The sequence below is a fragment of the Lampris incognitus genome, chromosome 12 (genome assembly GCF_029633865.1).
Source record: "Lampris incognitus isolate fLamInc1 chromosome 12, fLamInc1.hap2, whole genome shotgun sequence".
In the NCBI taxonomy this organism is placed as follows: Eukaryota; Metazoa; Chordata; class Actinopteri; order Lampriformes; family Lampridae; genus Lampris; species Lampris incognitus.
The window spans coordinates 21,888,599-21,914,802 of NC_079222.1; the positions used below are offsets into that span (position 1 = coordinate 21,888,599).

Sequence of the window (26,204 nt, forward strand, 5' to 3'; positions counted from 1 at the left end):
ATCTTCCAGGCATGTTACCAGTACATATCATTCATTATCAGACCCCCACATTTTGTGTACATCTAATTAGCTACAAGGCTTACATTTTACAGCAGTCAGTGTGTGGGAGGGCCATGCCAAGAATTGCAAATTAGGGCCAGGGTCTTGTTCATGAGCCAGGGGCTTTTGGGTAGTTTGCCATGACCAGATGAAAGAAATTGCTCTCCTCCAGCCCCTCCCCTTTCCACCATCATTAGCACTTTTTGTTCCCCTTTTCTTTTACCTCCCTCATTTGAACTGCTATGCAGCACATCATCTCTGCAGAAGATGCAGCTCCAAGTCAAATGTGCATATTACATAACATCACCTTGACGCCTACATAATGATAACGATAATATAGCAGGTATTTCTTGTTAAGTGATGAGCTCAATTTGGGATAAGCTTTATTCTAAGGGGACGATAATAGATGGCCAGTTATGATACATGGCAGCAGTTTCCTGCTCAGATCACACAAAGATATTCTTGTACAACTTTGGCCACTAAGGCCAACTGTCCAACATAGTATTTCAGTGACTTTGTGGTTAGTCAAGTTGTAATGAATGATAAGTGGGAACACTTTTTGTTTAAGTTGCATATTTTATAATCTCGCATATATCACTGGCTTTGCAGGTTATTTAGAGGATATACATACATTTCGTTCATGCTGTACATCAGCAGAATAATTGCAATAACAATCATTTTTTTTTCAAAGTAAACATTCACAAACATAAATGAAGAATAACAATTCTAGGCACTTAAAATTGGTGCAACTATTATACAATTTCACTGTATTTCATATATAATAAAACAAAGTTACCAAAGCAAAATTAAACACAAGATAGTATGTCTGTTTTACATTATTCATACTAGACACAGTAGTATTCAGATTTAAGGATATTCCACTAAAATACATATTGAAAAGAATATACCCTGATCCAGGGGATATTGGGACTATTGACCTTCATTTTGAATTAGATTTTAAAACAATTATACTATCCACATAGTTGGGGTGAGGTTGAATTTGAAAATAATAATAACAGAGGGTCCGCGGTGGTGTAGCGGTCTAAGCATCGGCTTTGTGTCGATGCAGTTGCCCACTGGGGACTGGGGTTCGCGCCCCGGTCTCGTCAGATCCGACTATGGCCGGACTCGATGAAGCAGCAATCATTGGCAAGCGCTGTCTTCGGGAGGGGGGCGGAGTCGGCTTGTGTTCGTCACGTGAATGCGTCTCTGTGTGTGTCGGAGGAAACAGTGGTTCGGCCTGGAGTCGCCTTGTCACGAAAGTGGGGAGGCGATCTCCTTCGAGACTGCCGGCCGGAGAGATGCAGTTGGCGAATGCATGCAGTACGAAGGTGGGTGTTTGAATTAAAATAGGGATCGATTGGCCACTAAATTGGGAGAAAAAAGGGAAAAATCAGAAATAAATTTATAAAAAAAATAAAATAAAATAACAGAGAATAGATGCTGCATGCTAAATTCAAAAATATCTAGGGTAGTGCATTTGGCTATGGAAAAGCTAGAGAACAAGAGAGGGTAAAACAGAATTGAAAGAAGAGTGAGAGAGAAAGAGAAATATAGAGAGCAAAAGTGGCATGATCGTTAAGTTATTGATGATGACGGTACTTCTTTGCACATGGAGGAGTTTGGAATATGTGCTGTCCAGGGTGGGAGGGATCAGCAATGATCTCTTTCACTTGCTTTGTGGTCTAGAAGTCATAAGGGTACTGGAGGATTGTTCTTGTGTGTAAGTCTTCATTATGTCTAGTTATCATGGAAGTATTTTGTAAGTCAGATTTTACCCCCACACTAAATAAAAATGGGTTGCACCACTTCTACTAGTTATTACAAAGAACTTTGGCATTAATAAATTAAAATGGCAAGAAGTGAAGTTGACATACCATACAATATATTAAAAATATTAATACCCACTATGTTTTCAGCCCACAGTTGAACAGAGTGTTAGGAAGTATTTGAATGAATATGCATCAGTTTTCCTTCCCCAACTCTTCAGCTATCACTAAAAAGTTACTGTATATACAGAAATGAAGGCTTTATTCTTGCATGCCTTGGGGCCATCGAGCTATAAAATAAAGACATCACTAGCACTAGAGTTTGCTTTAGACTCCCAGTATGCATATCTCCCAGGAGTAAAGGTGAATTATCACCATTATGCAAGTCTCAGAGGCCCCTCTTTTCTGAATGGGCCACAGGCAGTAAGAATTCCACCATGGATTTAGCCATCGGCTCAATGGCGGTGAATTGAAAGGTTTGACAATGACAGTCTCCTCACTGATTAGCTCAGTACAATGAAGAGAGGAAGCTATACAGACATACACACCTGCTACTCCTTTTGAACATTTTTTTTCAGGTAGGTGGTTTTGTTAAAGGGAGGGCCCTATCAGAGGAGTAATTAGCATAGCATTCCATGGAAATTAATGTGACAAAGATTACCAGTGTCGACCAATGTAGCACTACGCTCAAATGTAGTATTTTTTTATTGTTTAAGCGTACATTTGAATGCAACATTTTAGCAGGCTGGATTTTTTTCTTTTTCTATAACCACCGAAGTGGACTGACTGTAGTTTTCTTTTTTTCTTTTTCCCCCTTTTCCTCTCCAATTGTACCTGGCAATTACCCCACTTTTCAGAGCCGTCCCTGTCGCTGCTCCACCCCCTCTGCCAATCCAGGCAGGGCTGCAAATTACCACATGCCTCCTCCAATACATGTGGAGTCACCAGCCGCTTCTTTTCACCTGACAGTGAGGAGGAGTTTCACCAGGGGGACGTAGCACGTGGGAGGATCACACTATTCCCCCAGTTCCCGACCAGAGGAGGCGCTAGTGCAGCGACCAGGACACATACCCACATCCTTCCCACCCGCAGACACAGCCAATTGTGTCTATAGGGACGCCCGACCTAGCTGGAGGTAACACGGGGATTCGAACCGGCGACCCCCGTGTTGGTAGGCAATGGAATAGACTGCCACGCCACGCGGACGCCTGACTGTAGATTTCAATCCCCCCCCCCCCTTGGTATACAGTAAATTAGAAAGACACATTGTAAGAGTTTCAAAAGTAAGAAACTTTTGAAAAACTTGGCAAAAAAAATAACTATTTCTCTGGCAACAAAATCTTCAAGTGCACTGAATATAATGGAGAATCATTACGGGCAAGTTAATTAATCTTTGCTTAAGTGTGCAATGGCCAAAAACACATTTGTCAATGTAATGGATTTAGCCTGCATATTTCATTAAAAGTGCTGCAGTTTTCCTAGTTTCCGTTTGTGTTTCTTCTTAGGAACAAAATAGCATTTAGGGGACATACGCTATATGTGTATTAATTTCAAGTGCTTTATTTAGTAAGTACCTTTACATGTGCCCAGAATTTGTCCTCTGCACTTACCCCATCCCAGTTATTGAGAGCAGGGTTTCTTAGGTACCAGGGCACCAGCTCCAGATCTAGAGCCAGTGCCTTGGTCAACAGCAATAATGGACCGAACTAAAGTGTTGTATGTTATCTCCCATCTGTCCAGCAGAGCTGAGGCTTGGGCCACAGCAGAATGGGATAGAAAGTCTCCCATCTGTGACTCACATCACCTCTTCTCAGAGTCTTACAAAGATTTTCCAACATATCACACCCGGATGAGAGGCAGCGAGAGTGTTAGTGGGTCTGTGTCAGGGTAAGAGAAGGGTGTCCACTATTGAATTCCGCACCTTGGCAGCTGACAGAGGCTAGAATCAGTCAGCTTTATTTGATGCCTTTCTCTATGGACTGTCTGACCCATTAAAGGAAAAGCTAGCCCCCCTTGAACTGCCCGCAGACATGGATTCCCTCATCATTAATCAAATAAACATGGCTTCTAGAGAGAGAGAGAGACCCAGACCCGGCATTTCCTCCTCTGTCTAGAGTAGGCAGCCTTCAGTCAGCCCGTCCTTTCCCTGGCATCCTCCATGTCAACAGAACCCTTCCTTCTCCCTCAAAATCTTCCCCACCTGCTTCAGAGGAGCCCATGCAGCTAGGAAGAACCAGGTTAACACCCGAGGAACGACAGCGCCGCCTGTGGGAGAGTCGCTGCTTCTACTGTGCTCCGCAGGGCCACCTTGTTGCTTCATGTCCAGTTGACTGCACATCCAAAAACTCAGCTGTTAAACTCCTGAAGTTTTCAGACAACACTACGGTCATCGTACTCAACCAGAATATTGCATGTTGGTGGGAGGTTGAGCGGCTCGTGCTCTTGTGCAGTCAGAACAACTTGGAACTGAACACAGTCAAGACTGTGGAGATGACAGTGGACTTTAGGAGACAGCCCTCAGCACTGCTCCCCCTCACAATATCTAACAGCCCTGTGTCAACTGTGGAGACCTTCAAGTTTCTGGAAACTATCATTTCCAAAGACCACCCTCAAAAAGGCCCAGCAGAGGTCGCCTCACAGCAAGAAGGTCCTGGGTTCGAGCCCCCGGGGTAGTTCAACCTTGGTGGATCATCCCGGGTCGTCCTCTGTGTGGAGTTTGCATGTTCTCCCCGTGTCTGTGTGGGTTTCCCCCGGGGGCTCCGGTTTCCTCCCATAGTCTAAAGACATGTAGGTCAGGTGAATTGGTGGTACTAAAACTGGCCCTAGGAATGAATTGGTGTGTGTGTGTGTGTGTGTGTGTGTGAGTGTGTGTGTGTGTCTGCCCTGTGATGGCCTGGCAGCCTATCCAGGGTGTCTCCCCGCCTGCCACCCAATGGCTGCTGGAATAGGCTCCAGCATCCCCGCAACCCTGAGAGCAGGATAAGCGGTTAAGACAATGGATGGATGGATGGATAGTAGGATTGTTTTCAATTTTTTTACACATTTTCCCAAACGGACTAAATTGCTGGATTAATTTTGTGAGAGAAGGCTGCCAGGAGTCTCTCAATTGAGGTGGCACTTCAACTCCATGTTAGTGTGAACATTTTTCTCCTTGAATTGAAGGTGGTGGTCGGGTGATAGTGTGGCTATACGTTATTGAATTTGATGAAGTTGCACGAGTGTCTGGTGGACACTTCATTAACTGGAAACTCATTTGTTTTCTCTACCAAACAGTATGCGTTTGGTCGTGTGCGTGCGTCTGTCTGTAGCTAATCTTGCAAACTACTGGACCTGTCAGCCTAATTTTTTTTTTGTGCACAGTTATGGCAGTATGATCAAGAACCTCGCATGGTTGAGTTGATTAAAAGGTTCCAGAAAATGTTTGTTCTCACTATCTCCTCTCCCTCTCTTCACTCACTTTATAGCTCGCTCGACCAACGCTGCTCTCTGTCGCTGCACGCATGCACACAGTTGATTTAGCTCGGGCAGTGACCGTGCCGATTATGTATTCGGGAATGAGTGTTGAAAGTAAATGAGACGTAGATCGTATTTCAGCAAATCAGCAAATAATGCACCGGTGATCTCTGCACAGGAGAACCGGAGGAACACTGCATGAGCCGCAAATAATTTGCAATATTCACCTCATCGTCATGTTTGTTTAACCGACATCATGAGGGGGATTAGACGAGGAAGTGTCATAGACTCCAATGTAGCAACTCCACTATAAAAAAAAAAATACAATTTCAAGAGCAGGATTATTCACAGTCACAGCTGGAAATCACCTCAGTAGCTACAAAAGAAAAAAAATCCCCATGGCCAAACTATGTTTTCTCACAGTTTTTGTTATATATATATTTATTTATTTACAGTAAAACACATCTGAAGTCTTAATAAGGGCCCCTTCTTCTGGTAGGTGGAAAAAAAGGGGTGGTTTGTCGCCAAGTCCGAGCACCGGAGAAGGGGCGATACACCTGGGGGAGATCTGCACTCTTCTAGCTGTTTTTGTTTTTGTGCCATGTGGTGTGCATGTGCAGTCTGGTGGCTGAGTGTCATAAAGGAAGAGCTGATGGTGCTGCAGTAGCTGCTGTAGTGCACAGTGGAGTGAGTTGTGGTTGTTGAAGATCAGCTGTCTTGTTGGTGTCGATCCAGAAGTGCATATAGTGTGTAACAGTGTATTTTTTATGTGGCTGTGTTGGCTGTATTGGCACCCATATGGAAAATGTGTGTGTGTGTGTGTGGGGGGGGGGGCAGTTTGTTACTTAAGGCCCTGACTGAAACCCCATAGTATACTACATACATTACATTACAGTCATTTAGTGACCATTATACTACTGAGTAATGCTCACTTATTATGTCAGCATGACACTTTGTAAATACCCCCCTCTCGTCAAGATGTCTCACTTAAATATCTTGACTGTGCACTACCTGTTTTTAAATCAGAAGTGCAATACTGATATACAGTTGTAAATACCTATAAAACTGCTGTATACTGGCTATAAATTATCATTGTTACTGTTATAATTATAACAAGTATATGATATAGTATATAATTGTATAATATATACATCGATACATATATAGTATATATGTTTAGTATGTAATATAATGTATAAGTATAATAAGTTATACATTATTCAACCATAACAAAACTCTGTATAGTTTTGACATACCTTGTTGTGCATACCTCCAGCATTCTATTTATTATTCCAATCATTTATTTTTATTTTTATTTTTTTTCCGCCTTTCTGTGAGTTTTATATATATATATATATATATATATATATATATATATATATATATATATATATATATATATATATATATATACTAGAAGCTACTGTAAACTAGAGTCAAATTTAATCGTAAGCATAAGCACACTTTGCCAATGACATTGATTCCGATTCTAATTCTTATTCTAAAAGGGTGGATATGGACGGAACAATACCAGGAATGTTGTTTTTTGAGAAGTTAAAAAAAGCCTTGTGAGACGTCACTCTTGCATTCACCTTATTTTACTTCTCATTTAATCCTCCACACAGACGCATTGCATAGAAAAGGGGGGGGCTGCTTTGTTCCAGGAGGTGGGGGGGGGCGCCTTGTGCTGCACATTAGCAATAAGCTCTCACTGCATTTGGGTAAGCACAGTAACACTGAAAAGAATAATATCAAGCCATTAAATGGGCGGTCATCAAAACAGCTACCTCTTGTGCTGCCTGGTTATCTCTGTTCAGATCACGCCCAGCTGCACTGGCTCCACTGCATGGAAAAGGTGCCAAGGTGCCAATCAGTCATTGGTAGTTTGGCTTTGTAACCCTTCAGTGTCAAGGTGATCCATAGGTTGGATGAACAGATGGCAGGGGCCAAGTTCCTCTCCTGCTTGGGGGTTGGGGAGGTTAGTTGTCAGCTGGTTCTCTAGCCTATGTTGTCAGGCATTGCGACTGTGTGAAAGGGTCTTGGTTTAGGAAGTAATTTCAATAAAGGGCTCCAGCATCCCCGCGACCCTGAAAGCAGGATAAGTGGTTTGTATAATGTATGGATGGATGGAATTTAATTACTGGATGGCTGGGTTCTAAGTGTTCTGCAATGAACATTCTAATTTGGAGTATCTATCTATCTATCTATCTATCTATCTATCTATCTATCTATCTATCTATCTATCTATCTATCTATCTATCTATCTATCTATCTATCTATCTATCTATCTATCTATCTGTCTGTCTGTCTATCTGCTTGAAAATAATGAAAATGAATAACAACACACAAGCCTAAATGGCAACCATATGAGATGCCAGATGACTTTATATTTTACTTGGCCCTTTGCCTCAGAGCAGCAATTAATTAATTAGTTATTTATTTTATTCCACACATCCTGTTCTTAGTTACACAGTTGGGAACTATACTTTCCATAGCCAGCCACTCTTTTCTTTCATACGTAGTGGCAACATCAGACAAACTCTGGTAAGACCAGATTATTACTGTACCCCTCCTGCCTCTTTTACTCCGACACCTGGCTGTTTCTCCCTACCTCAGGTATGCACAACGTAATATCATTAAAAAAAACTCCCAACATTTCTCACACGTTGACTGGCGAATTAAGGGGGCAGTACGGGAACCCCCGCACCCAGGACACTATCCCGGTTACCCATACCGCGGGCGACCACGTTAACCAGTCGACTAAAGGGTAACGTGCATGGATAAGTAGACACGTTAACCCTTGGCTAACAGGTCGAACCCTATAGTCGAGCGGTTAGCGATGTCTCCCGCAATGCGGGCGATACGGGTTCACGTCCCGGCTGCGGAGGTTCCCTGCGGTTGTCCCCCGAATTCGCTATAATACTATAGCGAATTCAGGGGACAACGCAACCACAGGAACTGCCGCGGCCGGGAAGCGAACCCGTATCACCCGCGCCGCAAGAGACATCGCTAACCGCTAGACTAAAGGGTCAGACCCAGCGGTCAACGTGTCTACTTATCCATGCACGTTACAGTACATACACGCACTGGCCACTTTATTAGGTACACCTTGCTAGTACCGGGTTGGACCCCCTTTTGCCTTCAGAACTGCCTTAATCCTTCGTGGCATAGATTCAACAAGGTACTGGAAACATTCCTCAGAGAGTTTGGTCCATATTGACATGATAGCATCACGCAGTTGCTGCAGATTTGTCGGCTGCACATCCATGATGCGAATCTCCCGGTCCACCACATCCCAAAGGTGCTCTATTGGATTGCTTTGCTTTCATGTTGTTGACGCCAAATTCTGACCCTACCATCCGAATGTCGCAGCAGAAATCGAGACTCATCAGACTAGGCAACGTTTTTCCAATCTTCTATTGTCCAATTTTGGTGAGCCTGTGCGAATTGTAGCCTCAGTTTCCTGTTCTTAGCTGACAGGAGTGGCACCCGGTGTGGTCTTCTGCTGCTGTAGCCCATCTGCCTCAAGGTTCGACGTGTTGTGCGTTCAGAGATGCTCTTCTGCATACCTCGGTTGTAATGAGTGGTTATTTGAGTTACTGTTGCCTTTCTATCAGCTCGAACCAGTCTGGCCATTCTCCTCTGACCTCTGGCATCAACAAGGCATTTTCGCCCACAGAACTGCCGCTCACTGGATATTTTCTCTTTTTCGGACCATTTTCTGTAAACCCTAGAGATGGTTGTGCGTGAAAATCCCAGTAGATCAGCAGTTTCTGAAATACTCAGACCAGCCCGTCTGGCACCAACAACCATGCCACGTTCAAAGTCACTTAAATCACCTTTCTACCCCATTCTGATGCTCGGTTTGAACTGCAGCAGATCGTCTTGACCATGTCTACATGCCTAAATGCATTGAGTTGCTGCCATGTGATTGGCTGATTAGAAATTTGCGTTAACGAGCAGTTGGACAGGTGTGCCTAATAAAGTGGCCGGTGAGTGTATATATATATATATATATATATATATATATATATATATATATATATATATATATACACATACCCATGCCTTTGCACTGTATTAAGTCCATGTTTGATATATATTCGTATTTTTGTCCCCGTGAAAAATCATCTCTTCTCATCATCTCAAGGATTCCATCGAGGGTCCGACAACCGACAACTAAACATCTCCGGGGACTCGACAATTTTTTAGTAATCACTCACCGCGGTAACCATGAGTCGACAAAAGTCAGGTGACTTTTGTAATGAGTGGTTATTTGAGTTACTGTTGCCTTTCTATCAGCTCGAACCAGTCTGGCCATTCTCCGGTAACCATGAGTCGACAAAAGTCAGGTGACGGTTGTAATGAGTGGTTATTTGAGTTACTGTTGCCTTTCTATCAGCTCGAACCAGTCTGGCCATTCTCCTCTGACCTCTGGCATCAACAAGGCATTTTCGCCCACAGAACTGCTGCTCACTGGATATTTTCTCTTTTTCGGACCATTTTCTGTAAACCCTAGAGATGGTTGTGCGTGAAAATCCCAGTAGATCAGCAGTTTCTGAAATACTCAGACCAGCCCGTCTGGCACCAACAACCATGCCACGTTCAAAGTCACTTAAATCACCTTTCTACCCCATTCTGATGCTCGGTTTGAACTGCAGCAGATCGTCTTGACCATGTCTACATGCCTAAATGCATTGAGTTGCTGCCATGTGATTGGCTGATTAGAAATTTGCGTTAACGAGCAGTTGGACAGGTGTGCCTAATAAAGTGGCCGGTGAGGGTATATATATATATATATATATATATATATATATATATATATATATATATATATATATATATATATATATATATATATATATATATATACATACCCATGCCTTTGCACTGTGTTAAGTCCATGTTTGATATATATACGTATTTTTGTCCCCGTGAAAAATCATCTCTTCTCATCATCTCAAGGATTCCATCGAGGGTCCGACAACCGACAACTAAACATCTCCGGGGACTCGACAATTTTTTAGTAATCACTCACCGCGGTAACCATGAGTCGACAAAAGTCAGGTGACCATTTGCCCCCCCCCCCCCTTCACTTGACTAAAGCTTTGGGGGTTTGTTGATTTTTGTTTGTCAGTTAACTGAACTGAATTGTGGTTGGGAATACTTCCTTCTTTTGAGTTGAGTTTTGTTTGTTGGATAACCAGGAAATCCTGAAATGGAGCATTTTTGTTGAGTGAACTGAACTGTATTGAACTGACAATGATAACCGGGAAATCCAGAAGTGGAGTTCGGAAAGTGGAGTATATTTACTTTAAAAACTAAATTGATTTATATGGATTTTTTTCCTTTTTCTTTTGCTCTTAAATAAACTTTGAAAACTGACTGCTGGTGTGGTCGAGTTTATTTAAATTGAGTTTTATTTTCCTGCCTTGCAAATGATTATAAATGCATTTTTCTCATAAAAAAAATAACCAGGAGTCACGTGTATTCGGAATGCATGTATCCTTTGTGGTGTTTGACATTGACTCAGACTGGTGTATAATTGATGAAAGGCTATACTAGCTAGCTAACACCACAGTGTTTGACTACCACTGCCGTGCAAAAGCGTGTAATGAAAAATGTAAAGAGGGGATTTTTATGAAAGGACATGGTCAGTGGACACTAAATCAAAGTAAATTAGGGTGCTTAGTTGCCAGCCTGTGGTCTCACACACAAACTCTCTATCCAGTGTTCGCCGCCAGTGATTCTGTTTCAGCGAACGTTGTATTGATGGCAGGTGTTGGGCCTTGTGGATCTTTTTTTTAACTATTCAGTAAGCGTAATTGTTCTTTCTGTATGCTTTTTTGCAGTTATGTTAAATTTAAGGGTATGGTTTTAGACCTGCTCTGTTTGGAAAGTGTCATTAGATACCGTTTGTTGGAATTTGGGGCTATATAAATAAAAAACTGACTAATTGCCTTATGTTTACAGACTCTCTCTCCACCTCCCTACACTCATATATGGAGTATATTACGTTTGCCAGAGACAAAACGCACAACAAACAGTTAAAGATGAATTTGACTCGTAGCATTATTTTTTTCTAATTTTCTATAGATATTCACGCTTATATCATTATCGTGAATTCTTTTGGCCACGATAATCGTGTGGCAAAAAAATGTAGTATCGTGACAGCTTTATATATGAGTGGCGAGCGGTGACCTTTGAAGCTGGGTATGCTACCTCGTCCCCACCCCCACCCCGGGCACGCACACACGCACGAACGACCACCCGCCCATTACAACCACCCCCCCCCCCACCACTGCAAATGACACGCTCGCACCCCTCACTCACTCTCTCACTCACTCTCTCTCTCTTTGGTACCGTACCTCCAGACTGTAGAAAGCTGGGCGAGACACATCGGTGGTTTCATCAGTTAGTGTCGCTACAAAGCTGCGTCTTTATTTCAGATTTTATTTCATTCACAAGGCTCAGTGTTTTCGGTTTTAGTTTTCAAAGCCAAGGGCTAACGTATCTACTTATTTGTGTACGTTACACTACCCCCCCCCCTCCTCCGGGAAACGCTTCCGATGGGCCTCGCGGTCCTTCACGATCTCGCCATCCCACTTCTGACACCAATGTAACGAATTCGGGGGGGCAGCTCGGGAACCGCCACAGCCGGGACACGAACCGGGTCTCCCGCACCACGGGCGACTACGTTAACCAGTTAACTAAATGGTCCGACCCGTTAGCCAAGGGCTACCGAGCCTATTTATCTGCGCACGTTACATTGCCCCCTTGCTTCGGGAAGGGCGTCCACAGCCGGACCGTCACAGCCGGGGCGCGAACTCGTGCATTCCTTACCTCGGGCGACTATGTTAACCAGTTGACTAAAGGGTCCGACTCCTTAGCCAAGGGCTAACGTGTCTACTCATTCGTGTACGTTACACTACCCCATCCCTCGGGAAACGCTTCCGATGGCCTCACGGTCCTTCATGATCTCATTCATCCGTGATCGTTACATTGACCCCTTCCTTTGGGAAGGGCGTCCCCGGCCAGACCGTCGCAACCGGGACGTGAACTCGTTATGAATAATGAATAGGCTCGGTAGCCCTTTGCTAACGTGTCGGACCCTTTAGTTGACCGGTTAACGTTTTCGCCCGCGGTGCGGGAGATCCGAGCTGTGACGGTCCGGCCGGGCTGCCCCCCCTCCCCCGAATTCGCAACATTGGTGTCAGAAGTGGGGATGATGAGATCGTGAAGGACCTTGAGGCCATGGGAAGCGTTTCCTGAAGGAGGGGGGTAGTGTAACGTACACGAATAAGTAGACACGTGAGCCCTTGGTTAATGTGTTGGACCCTTTAGTCGACTGGTTAATGTAGTCGCCCGCGGTGCGGAATACACGAGATCGCGCCCCGGCTGTGACGGTCTGGCCAGGGACGTCCTTCCCGAAGGAAGGGAGCAATGTAACGATCACGGATGAATAGGCTCGGCAGCATTCGGTTAATTGGTCGGACCCTTTTGTCGACTGGTTAACGCTGTCTCCCGAGTTCGCGTCCCGGCTGTGACGGACCGGCCGGGCTGCCCCCTGAATTCGCAACAATATTTTTGTCTCATTTGTTTAATTGGGTTCTCTTTATCTACTTTTAGGACTTGTGTGAAAATCCGATGATGTTTTAAGTCCCATTTATGCAGAAATATAGAACATTCTAAAGGGTTTACAAATGTTCAAGCACCACTGTGTGTTTCTATACGCACGCACGCACGCACGCACGCACACAGTGTGCGTACTGTCATAATTCATGTGTTACTTTCTGCGATTAATTTGAAATATTTAACAGGTTAAAAAATTCAACACATTGTGGCTGTGTTTTGGCGGCTGTGCGAGGCTGTTTCACAGGCATGTCAGGGGATTCGGTTGTAGGCTCGCTTTCCTGCGTTTCGCCGCATGGAGGCGCTCTTCCTCCCCTACTCTGCACCTCGCTGTTCTGTTGCAGTGCGTAACCTTCATCTCCGCTTTCTAAAGCAGTGGGCTTTATTCGTCCCCAACCTTCATCCCCTCATGGAGAATATTATATATACTACTGTGCTGTACCACTGGGGCGCATATGGGATTCTGGGATGAACATGTAATTAACATGTAATAAACATGAATTCACGGCATTTTAAATTCAGCTGGCACTTGGAAGGGACAAAATGTACAGCAAAGTACATCGTATGTCATACATGTATATAGTACAGTACGCCGAAGTTTTACAATGGTTGTCAATTTTAAATACTTAACACGTTAGAAAATTAGCCCAATTAATGCGGCTGCATTTTGTTTACTGCCTGTTGGGGCTGCACAACAGGCCTATCGGGGGATTCGGTTGTGCATGGTGCTAATGCAGTCTTATATCAGTTCATAACGTGCAGAAGCGGTCTGTATCTGTGCATCTAATCTAATTGGTATCTGGATGTGCAGAGCGGGAGCCGTATTCCCCCCCCCCACTCTGCCCCTCGCTGGACTGTTACACTGGTAACCTTCATCTCCAACTTCTCAAAGCGGGAGGCTTTATTTGTTTCCAGCCCTCTTCCCCTCGTGGAGAATATTAGATATTCTACTCTGCTGTGCCGTTGGGGCACATATGGGGGTTCTGTAATGCGCCATTATGAACACGTAATGAGTGTTGTGACTTCACAACACTTCTAGTCAAATGGCACTGAAGCATAGGACACTTTTTTTGCTGTAAATTTTCATTCACATTAGTGCATACAAGAAATTGTTGCCTTCTAAGCGGATGTTTAAATTTAATGGCCTTGATGGTTTTGAAATTCAACCGGCATTTGAACATATAGACCTTGGTATTTTGTGTTATTATTTCTGTTCGAGCACGTAAACACGCCTTTCAAGATGACAGCTGATTTTGATGGCCTTGATGGTTTTATCGGAAATGTGTCGTTCACAGGAGAGAATCTGTATTAAAGTTAAAAATATGCTATTGAACAATATTGTTTGAATTCAAACACACTTCCTTTGTGTTGATTCTATATTGAGTCCATGATTTTACATTTAAATATCCATTATTAAAAAGGGTATCGTCTTAAGAAGAAAATCGCGATTAATCGCGATAATTAGATACTGCGATTAATTAGTTATTATTTTAATAATCGACAGCCTTTATATATATATATATATATATGTGTGTGTGTGTGTGTGTGTGTGTGTGTGTGTGTGTGTGTGTGTGTCTGAGGTGCCTATAATAATCACCCTTTTTGTATGAACCGCTTATATTAGGGACAGCAGGAGGATAAATGTGGCTGATGCCAAACTGAGGGGGGACAACAATTGGATTTGAAACAGTAATAACCTGGCGATAATCCAGAAAAGCCCGCATATCATTTGTCCACACAACCGCCGCTGGAATATTAGATTAGGGAGCTGTCTGCCACGTATTTGAGCCTCAGCTAAAAGAGAGAGATATAGAAGGATGTTATCGTTGTTAATTGGTGTGCTTAAACCTGAAATTTGCGATTTTGATGACATACTTTGTGCATAATCCACAATATTGACAAGTACTACTTGCCCTAGAATCCATCTTGATGGTATTTTATACTGGTTGCTGCAACAAAAATAAATAAGTAAATAAATAGGCCACCGTGATGTAATATTTATTTATCCAAAGAGGGGTTTATCAAGTGTGCTTAATCCTTTGTTCAGGACTTATTTGTGTCTCTTTCACTTCCACACATTTACACCTGGAGGCTGCCCACTATGTAGAGTGCATGATACTGAGGGGCTACTATACAGGTCTTTAGGTCTTTGGGCACGGTGGCCCAGCGGTTAGCACTGTTGCCTCACAGCAAGAAGGTCCTGGGTTCGAACCCCTGGCCGTCCCGGGTCCCTTCTGTGTGGAGTTTGCATGTTCTCCCCCGTGTCTGCGTGGGTATCCTCCGGGTGCTCCGGTTTCCTCCCACCATCAAAAAGGACATGCATGCTAGGGTTAATACTCCTGTCTGTGCCCCTGAGCAAGGCAGTGGAAAGCAGAACTGAAGTTGGTCCCTGGGCGCTGCAGCTGCTCACTGCCCCTATGCAACAGGATGGGTTAAATGCAGAGAACAAGGTCATTGTAAGAATACAATGTCGAGTAAAGTGGCTTCCATGTTTCATTCATTTTCATTTAAAAGCTTCCGGATCTCATGTGTATTGTACAGGGGTTCTTTGTCAGGATGTGAAGTGGAAGGGTCGAGAAACGTTCATTTGTTTCCTTACCCATATCTCCCCCAGGGCTTCCAGGGGACGTGAAGCATCTGATCAGAGTCCTGTGCTATTCCCCCTGAAACCTTTGGCCTGTGTTTTGATACAGTAAGAGCAATACATCAGCTGCATGTCAGCCAAATGTGGATATTGTTAAATAAAAGAGTACGTGACAGACTGCTCGATAATTTTCTGAATTAAGACAACACTGTTACACAACTGTTGAAAGAAGGTGGGGGGAGGATGGAGCTAAGGCCCATGCTCATTACACTGCGGAGAACTGTTTAACCATCTCTGCCGAGCTGCGGCGGCCATTGCCTTTTTGTCTGTCAAATTCAATTTTGAGGAAATCAGAGGCTGCCTTGGCATGGAGGTCGAAGCAATTTCCCAAGCAATAAATCTCATATAACCAACCAGGGACAGTGTTTAAAAGCCCTCCATCAGCTATTAAGAATGCAGAGTTGCTGTACATACCCTTGTTTGAGGCCTACTTGGGACTCCCTTCTACCTAACTGCATCCACCCAGGCCTGTTTAACACGCACCCATCAGAGACACACAGCGCTCGATTAAATCCGTCGGCAAACGAGGACAAGCCGACAGAAATATGATGTATGCTCTGTTGTTGGCACACAGTGGACATCTCCACTGTGTCAGCACTTTGACCAGGATGACAGGGGGGGGCCATGTCAGATTTGCCCTTTAGGTTAGTCTTCGGAACCAGCTATGCGGCGAGGCGATTGCCGTGACACTCAGAGAGAATTAAATGTCAAACCCAGAACAAAAACAATTGGGAGAAATTACCCAATTATAAAATACGGTGGAGAGTGGGGTATATTGATATTTGGGAAGGATTTGTCATGACTTAGGCTGATGGTAAATGCTGGAGCCTACACTTTCAAACACTGATTTCAGGGCGCCTTTTAGATATCTTAACGTACATATATCAGAATATATATCAAGACTTGTGGGGCAGTCAGTACAGCCTTTTTTTATTGCTGTTATGATAGGCCTTTGGGAATGCCCCTGTCTTTTTGGGGGGGGGATCGGTCCCCCTTTTTCTCCCAGCCAATTATCCCACTCTTCCGAGCCGTCCCGGTCGCTGCTCCACCCCCTCTGCCGATCCGGGGAGGGTTGCAAACTACCACGTGCCTCCTCCGATACATGTGGAGTCGCCAGCCGCTTCTTTTCACCTGACAGTGAGGAGTTTCGCCAGGGGGACGTAGCGTGTAAGAGAATCACGCTATCCCCCCCACAGGCGACCGACCAGACGAGGCGCTAGTGCAGCGACCACGACACATACCCACATCCGCACCCGCAGACACGGCCAGTCCGGAGGTAACACAGGGATTCGAACCGGCGATCCCCGTGTCGGTAGGCAACGGAATAGAACGCTACGCCACCCGGGTGCCCTTGCCCCTGTTAGTGACCGCCCCTGGTATGCTCAGTGTCCCTACTACGCCTTAACGCCTTATATTTCATTGGGGCAATTTTGAGTTTTTGATGTTCAACATACACAATTTCCCACCTGAGGGATAGTAACTTAAGTTTTAGCCCCAAGACTCTGGAATAATCTTCCCCAATCCATAAGATTTGCAGAATCGTTGCACTGTTTTAAGCGGCTTTTAGAAAACCCATCTTTTCAGGCAAGCCTTTTTATAGATCCCCATCCTTGCCGTCTGTTTTGGCTGGTTTTTAGCATTGTCTGTTCCTCCATGTTTTATGTTCATTGAGTTTATTTTACGTCTTTACTCGTATTTTCTGCATTGAGTGTAAAGCACTTTGTAACTGTGTGTTCTTAAAAGTGCTATATAAATAAAATGTTACTTACTTGCTTAATGATTTGGATCACTCAAATTACCATCCCTGTACTTTCATGATAAGGAGTGCTTGGGGTGATTTGAGCCCCGATGTGCTTTTTTTTCTTTCTCTCTTCCTTCTCTTTTTCAAGATGTTAATCAATTGAACAATTTACTTATTACGTTTCTAAGAGCTCTTCAAAGTTGTGAGGGACATTTGTAGCTGAAATATTTGATTTTGAAAACGTTTGGCGGCACGGTGGCGCAGCGGTTAGCGCTGTTGCCTCACAGCAAGAAGGTCCTGGGTTCGAACCCCGGGGTTGTCCAAACTTGGGGGGGGGGTCATCCCAGGTCGTCCTCTGTGTGGAGTTTGCATGTTCTCCCCGTGTCTGTGGTGGGTTTTCTCCTGGTCCTCCAGTTTACCCCACCATCAAAAAGACATGTATGTTAGGGTTAATACTCCTGTCTGTGCTCCTGACCGATGCATGACAAGACGAACTGGAGCTGGTCCCCGGATGCTGCATGGTGGCTGCCCACTGCTGCTAGCTACACAGCTAGGATGGCTTAAATGCAGAGCATAATTTCCCTATGGAGTTCGATAAAATATATCAAAATCAGAATAAATAAATAAGTAAATAAAACATAAATAAGCTTTAATTGACCAAAGCCTATTTACAAACACTAGTATTTCAATATCAAAAGTAATCAAAACGTTGATTGATTGATTGATTGATTGATTGATTAGTTGATTGGTCGGTTGGTCGGTCGGTTGGTTGATTGATTACCTCCACTCCAGATAGGTTTATAAAATCATTATTTTAGGATGTCTGATGATGGAGGATAGGGCCTTAGAGATTGATGGGTCTGGAGACCCATAAATCCAACCAGCTCCCCCAAAAAGAAAACATCACCACTAATGGATGTTTGAGCCCGAATGCAATAAAATGTGTCTGGTCTAAGCTGTAGTGTAGGCAGAAATCACAGTGTGGGTGGGCACGGAGAAAATTAGGTGGGCCTATAGCCCGTCCAAGAGCAGTCATGCTTAATAGGTTCTGAAACGCGTGTGTTAACCGAAATAGGCCATTACAACTACAGTTGCCCGAATGCACTGCAGTTTGATCATACAAGGCGTATACAGCATCAGAGGTAATGTCACAGGCGCCAACCAACACGGACGCGGCATAGCGTCGCTTAGCCTGGGCCACATAGGCACGCAGCAGAGCTGACAGATGCAGCAGCATCATTAATCAGGCGTATGGATGGAAGTAAACACATGGCCGCTGACAGCGGGGGGGACACCGGGTCAGTTGTTCTGGGCACTGGATCAAGGGAGGGTCCAACTCCGACGGCTCCATCAGCCCTTAGAGCCCCTGGCGACCAACACCGTATACACGGGATTGAGGTCCACATTATAAAAGAGGTTTACATGCACACCACCTTTGTTTGGCCTGTTTAAGGTCGCAGTATGAATTTGCACACACGCACGCGCGCGCGCGCACACACACAATCCAGTTGTACACCCAACAACAACTATACCCAATAAACAATAATAATGAAATAGGCAACAGGCTACTACAGTCTGAAATGGTAAACGAGCTGACTTTTGGTTGTTATAGCAGGAGGTGACTAGGCATGATGTAGGTGGCGAGTTGTGAATGATGCCTGAATTCTCTCCCTCCTGCTCCTCGCGTCTTTTTCTAACAATCTGTTTCGTGTAGCCATGAGTTTCAGCTTAGCCTACGGTACAGCAGCTGACGAGCGGGAGGCAGGCTTCTGCTCCCCTGTGCAATGCACGGGCTGTACACTGAGTGGAAGAGGAGGGGCTGCTCCCAATCTGGCATTTGTGAAATGCACTGCCACTCAAATTATCTGACCTATCATCTTCATCATCTTCATCATCATCATCATGTGGTAAACAAGAAACGAGGAACATAAATTGTTGTATTTTTTTATTGGTCGTTTAGTCAGATAATTGGAACAGTACTCATTGACTGCTATTCACCGGCTGATCCAGCATAGACAGGAAGCCTTCTGATTGGGTGGGCCTGAGTGCCAAGTGGGAGGGGGGCGGCCCAGGCACACCTAGCCCCCCCCGCCCCGCCCCCCCACAGCTACGAGGCAGGGTCCAAGTTATGTGCTGTATCATGTCCATAGGGGAGGAACTGAGTCATTACTACTGTATGTTTACTATACAAGGTTTCTTTACATTCATTTGGTAGCTGCAACACGTCACTTAAGACGATCATTGTGCAAAGATTTGTCGAAGGGGGAAGGAATGATTTAAAAAGACGGACAAAAATAAGCCTGGCTAAATTATTTTTCAACATGAAAAAACACGGTTTAAACTGCTCTCAAATAGCTGTTAACGCAACCAAGACCACTAAAATCAATAACAACAACAACAATAAAAATGATGATGCCGATGATGATGATGATGATGATGACAATGATCATAATGAATGAATGAATGAATGAATGAATGAACGAACGAATTAATGATGATGTATTTCGAACATGTGAATAAGCAGGATATCAGATACAGATAAGCTATTGCCAATCATCTAAGGTGATAAACAAATAATAATGATGATGATAATAATAATAACAATAATAATAATGTTTCTCTATTGTCGATGTTGTGCATGACCACACTGAAATGTTATCTTTTCTTTTATTATAACTTTTGTTTTCACTGTCTATTGCTCATTTCGACTGATAGACCCTTAAAAAAAATCGCGTAGCCTAAAATGAAGAAGTTTCCCAGCTGATGAATCGGCGTAACGTGTGCCACGCCGCTTATTCAGCGGACCCCTGTGCATTCGCAGTCTCCTATACCATGTGAGACACAACGTGCAGCCCTCACTACACCTGTGCTGCCGCCTCCTGGACGGACGTGACTCCCTCGCAGCGACTGTACTATAAATGAACGGACAGCCTATCAGCCGCACTCAAAGCGGGGAGAACCACACGCACGGAGGAGAATGGCAGACAAAAAAACCCTGCACCTCGGCGTCCTTCTCGTCGCCCTCCTATTAACAGGCACCCTGACAGCACGGGCGAACAGGGGGTCATCGTCGTCGCCGGAGGAGGAGCGGGACAAGGAGGACGCGGAGACCCCGTGTGAAGTTAAAACCGTCACCGTCTCTACCCTGCCCGTACTCCGGGAAAACGAGTTCAGCTTCACCGGCGGAGGCTCGGGAAGCGTGGTCGGAGGAGGAGGAGGAGGTGGTGGTGGTGGTGGAGCAGGTGGTGGGATAGGAGGAGGAGGAGGTGGCGGTGGTGGTGGTGGTGCTGGAGGAGGAGGAGGAGGGGGGGAATCCCGACTCCTGTTATTTGTTAGAACAGACTTACCTGGACGAATTTCCGTTATGGATGATCTTGACAACACAGCGCTCCCCTACTTCACACTCGGTAAGAGACGTTTTACGGTTCAGTTAACTAGCGCGCTGCACGCCGGTGCGCAGAGGAGGCTTTCCCGCCGGTGGGCTGTGCTACAGGCAGCAGCCCACCGGCGCTTTCCACATGGCTTCTGTATGCATGCGCCAGCGTTTTATTTCCCATATAACCTCTGGTGGTGATTTTCAGGGAAATACAATTATTTTTATACAAGGGGGGGGGGGCATGCAGAGTCAGGTATCTATAAAAGAAAAACAAAAAAAAAGAAAGAAAAAATATGGCCATTTGGTGTAGTCATCTTCCTTGTCTTACTAAATAGCCCATGTGTGCAACTTACAACCCTGTTACAGAAAGCACGGGCATTGACAGCTCTTGACAGGGAGCCTCAGCAACTAAAGTGCTGCTTTAAAGCAACCCCCATCCGCCCAAATACAGACACAAATATACAAGATTGTATATATATATATATATGTGTGTGTGTGTATGTATGTATATATATATTTATATATATATATATTTATATATATATATGTGTGTGTATGTATGTATGTATGTATGTGTATGTATGTATACATATGTGTGTATACATATGTGTGTGTGTATATATATATATGTGTGTGTGTGTGTGTGTGTGTGTGTGTGTGTGTGTGTGTGTGTATACATGTGTATACGTGTATACGTGTGTGTGTGTGTGTGTGTGTGTGTGTGTGTGTGTATGGATGTATGTATTATGGCCACATGTGTACATATGATGGACTGAACAAGGAATTCAACCAGACCATCCCAACATAGTATTACTAAATAAAAGGAATGCAAAACATGAGTTTGCATTTCTGTCGACAATCTGCAACTTCAGCATTCTGCTCTCAGAATGGCTTGGGACCTTCAGCAATTTGCTCAGTACTTTACATTTTGACCATCAAGAAATAACCTGAATTGGCTCCATCTGCCTACGCCGACCAGTTAATCAAATATGCGAAATCTGGCCTTTCAAACTTCATTTCACCGGAGAGAGAAAGGAAGAAGAAAAACATTCGTTTTAGGCGTAGTTGTGAAATAGTTTAACTGACTGTATAACCCTGAGTGACAGTGGTAAACAGACTCGGCCATTACTTCAGATCAACCTCAGAAGTATTTGTAGGGTTAGAGGAGATTACTATGAAAATAACTTATCTGACTTCTTGCTTGGTATATATTTTACACTAACATTTCTGATTTAAGTGAAGATTGTTCTTTGACGGTATTTAAGCAATGTCTGGCTTACTGAATTTGGTCTTTTGGTCTGTTAACCACTGTATGTTCATTATAGTGAATCTCATCAGAACCGCATGGCACGTTATTTTTACCTGAGTACAACGTTTCTGTAACACTTTGTACTCCATGTACTGTGTGTACTGTAGATGCACTGACACACAAATAACATGATGTGTAGGTACAACAGACCTCGTCAGCTAATACATACATACATACATACATACATACATACATACATACATACATACATACATACATACATACATACATACATACATACACACACACATACATGCATATTTGTTCCTTTTTTTAAGATTCAAATCAAATCAGGGCAGCCGAGTTGACATTTTACGATGAAGAGCGCGCTACATGGCAGAAGATTAGCCATTGTCCAAGACAAAGGACCTAGTTGAGGTCATTGATTAGCTACTTGAAATCAGAATCCAGAAGAATGGCTAATTATTGCAGTCCTCAAACTAATTGTCTCTCTTGCGAGCTCTTTTTCCCCCCACCATCTTAATTTCACTTTCTGCAGAAAGAGTGCAGACTAAACAGACTGCAGGAAGTGAAAGCAGTCAGGCTGAGGGCCTGAGCATTAAGCTAGTAAATCACTTTCTATTCTCATTAAGGACAGCCGTCGACTGTTGAGAAAGGCCGCTCTGTCCTCCCATTCAGCCAGCTAGCAAATTTGCTGCTTCAACCTCCCAATGCATGACTGCACACTGTTGAGCGAGAAGGTTTTTCATCTTGGGTCTCGTGTTTGACACGCACAACAAAAAATTATTTGCATGTGTTTTTTGTTTTGTTTTTAGATAGTGTTGGCAATCTTTTAAAGACAAGCTTACTTTAGTGTCTCTTATTGTAGGATTTAATTTAAACTACATCATAACAGTTCATTATCTCATCTGTTCAATTGCAAATGTGTTTTTAAATCATACGCGTATGCCTGTATGCTATTGACCACTGCAGAGAGTTGTCTTGTGCCCTGCACCTGCATGATATAGGTTTGTATCTGCTGAATTAAGAAGCATTTGATGAAACATAAAATTGGAAGAAATCGATTCGCTGCATGCCTGCACTAATACCCCCTTGACTCAAAACCATGTAGACTTTTATTCACCTTCAGCTGTGGGGATAGACTAATGCTGCTCTGTCTCCGAGCCTCTGATAAATGAAATGCAACATTTATTACTAATCTCTTAAATAACTCGTGAAAATTACTTGAACCCTAAAATTAGTGGGTATAAGCTCAGTGAATTCTTTCTCGTTAAGGCGCCATACAGGTGTTATCTAAGTGCATAATGATGCACAGCTCAAGACCCAGTCTGCAGACATTATCAGATGTCAATAAGAAAAATGATCTGCTTTGAGGAAGTCTGAAGAGAATGTTTAATGGTAATATGGATCTCTGCTCTTTTAAGATGGGAACATTCGACAAGTTATTTTTATTTAGTCACGTAAACATCATTTACTTTCATGTTTCTTCCAGTTATGACTCAAAATTCAATGGCCTCATATAGCTTGTTTATATTTCTTCTGAAACCCATTAAATTCAGCCCAAATGAACAGATCACGTTCCTGACGATCTATATTCCAGGTCATGTTTTTGTATGTTCTGCTATTTCTACCTTTCTCAAGAACCAAATACTTAGATACAGCATAAACAAACATGGGACATGTACTTTTTTGTAAACAGATTATGGAAGTTGGGGCGGCACGGTGGCGCAGTGGTTAGTGCAGTTGCCTCACAGCCAGAAGGTCCTGGGTTCAAGCCCCGGGCTAGTCCAACCTTGGTGGGTCATCCCGGGTCGTCCTCTGTGTGGAGTTTGCGTGTTCTTCCCGTGTCTGCAGTGGGTTTTCTCTGGGTTCTCCGGTTTCCTCCCACCATTGAAAAGACATGCATGTTAGGGTTTATACTCCTGTCTGTGCCCCTGAGCAAGGCAATGTGAAAAGAACTGGAGTTGGTGCCCGGGTGCTGCACGGCGGCTGCCCACTGCTCCTAGCTACACAGCTAGGATGGGTTAGATATAGAGCATAATTTCCCTACAGGGATCAATAAAGTATCTCAAAACCAAAAAAAAAAAAATTCAAAAATAAAAAAAACAACTTTCATATGTAGTACATCCAAGTTTCAACATTCACAAGCATGTAAAAGGATGTCTGTGAATGTTCTCATTCATGTAAAAGGATATGTTGTAGAGTTTTCAAGGCCATAGTCTAGATTTGGTTCGGCACCAAAAACTTCAACAGAATTGTACACCAAAGGGATCAATACATCATATAACTGCTTTTTTCCTTTCTAGTCTCATTGACTACAGAGTTCATAGTAAAGTTATGAGAGGTTTTATATGGTCATTTTGAGAAAATACATAATTAGTGTCTCATTAAGAGGATATTTTTAGAACGTTAATATTACTATGCCAATCCATTTCCTTAATAGTTTTGTGGTCCAACTTTGAACTGTATTTCGTGCGCAGACTGCAAAGGTTCATGCCATTATTCCTAATATTATAAGGCTAAAAGCACATTAATTTTGTGGGGTGTTGGCACATGAAGCCAATGTAGATGCAGACAATCTGACGCCACCTCTCTCTTGCCTGCATTCAGTATTCAGCACTGTACTCCATCCGGCATTTTGACAGATTTCCCTCTTGATGGATGTATTAGAAGAGGCTTAGTTCTTGCATGCTGACACGCTGGTATCTGACATCCTAAAAATACACAGAGAGAATGTAGCAAATGGAGGGGAATTGCAATGAAATGTTCCCCATCCGGGTTGTTTGATAGTAATACACGGGTCTTCATGAGTATTTATCTCTCCTCTATTAAAATAATGGCAAAACGTTGATACCCGGAGATGCAAAGCTTCAGGCCCTACCACATGCATAGAGAGATACACACAATCAGGGAGACGCACACTTTTTCTCTCTCTCACTGTAATCTTGTTAAATGAGCAAGCCTAGTCTCCTTTCTGTATCTTTGATATCATCTGATACCTTTTTTGTGGGGGGGGGGGCACCAATGTCAGACGCTAGAGAAGGAAAGGGGATGGCTGCTCGAACAGCGAGTCCCACTGCTACCTCAGCTTGCGTGGCCAGCTTTGATTTATCGCTACAAGTGTCACGGAGAATGGATGAGCAGAAGGGACAGGGCAGAGAAATGCGGAGGATACCCTCCTTTCAGCCATCTTTCCTTACTCTATCAATTCCTCGTATATTTCGGGACAATGACAATTTGTGAGACGTGTACAGATAGCGTGTATTCAGACAGCCCCGCCGTTTGCCAAATGTTGGATTAAGCTGCATTGTAGGTTTGTTTGTCGACACATGGCGTATGTTTAAAAGTAGTGTAACGTGCATGGATAAGTAGACACGTTGGTCCTTGACTAACGGGTCGGACCCTTTAGTCGACTGGTTAACGTTGTCGCTTGCGGAGTGGGAGACACGGGTTTGCATCCCAGCTGTGGCGGTTCCCGGACTGCCCCCTGAATTCACTACAGCATGTTTGGGGCGTCCGGGTAGCATAGCGGTCTATTCCGTTGTCTACCAACACGGGGGTCGCCGGTTCGAATCCCTGTTACCTCCGGCTTGGTCGGGCGTCCCTGCAGACACAATTGGCCGTGTCTGTGAGTGGGAAGCCGGATGCGGGTATGTGTCCTGGTCGCTGCACTAGCGCCTCCTCTGGTCGGTCGGGGCGCCTGTTCAGGGGGGAGGGGAAACTGGGGGGCAGTAGCGTGATCCTCCCACGCACTAGGTCCTCCTGGTGAAACTCCTCACTGTCAGGTGAAAAGAAGCGGCTGGCGACTCCACATGTATCGGAGGAAGCGTGTGGAAGTCTAAAGTCCCCCCCTCCTCCACCCAGATCAGCAGAGGGGGTGGAGCAGCGACTTGGGGAATAAAAGGGGGGAGGGGAGGGAGTAAAGAAACCTACATAGCGTGCAGATTACACATGTTTGCTGCTTAAATGTCAACCCTCACATCGAGGAATTAAATAAATTTAGTCTAGAAAACCTTTAACACTTTTGCACCTTTCCCCCCCTTTTAAGGAGTTGACTAGAAAAGTGGATGGAAATTGATGTATTTCTGACTGTAAACAACTCGTTAGGAGTTAACCTTTCGAAAACCTGGGGGCACGTAGCACGTGATCGGAAGCCCTCCAAACTCCTCCTCCCCCCTCCTCTATCTTCTCTGTCCATCATATTAGAGTAAACCTCGACACCGCTCCTTCCCCCGGCACCTCATGTTTTTATATGCCATCTTATCACGCTCTGACATGTT

The 26,204-nt window shown here is 44.1% G+C and overlaps 1 protein-coding gene across 1 annotated transcript in view; it reads left to right on the plus strand.

The window, feature by feature from the left end:
* The first annotated feature begins 20,255 nt into the window (after window positions 1–20,255).
* The window catches only part of LOC130121572 (astrotactin-2), a 570,216-nt gene continuing 564,267 nt past the window's right edge, over window positions 20,256–26,204 (plus strand). Inside the window, exon 1 of the mRNA XM_056290419.1 lies at window positions 20,256–20,685. Coding sequence (XP_056146394.1) covers window positions 20,256–20,685 — 430 coding nt within the window. The remainder of the gene's footprint in view (window positions 20,686–26,204) is intronic.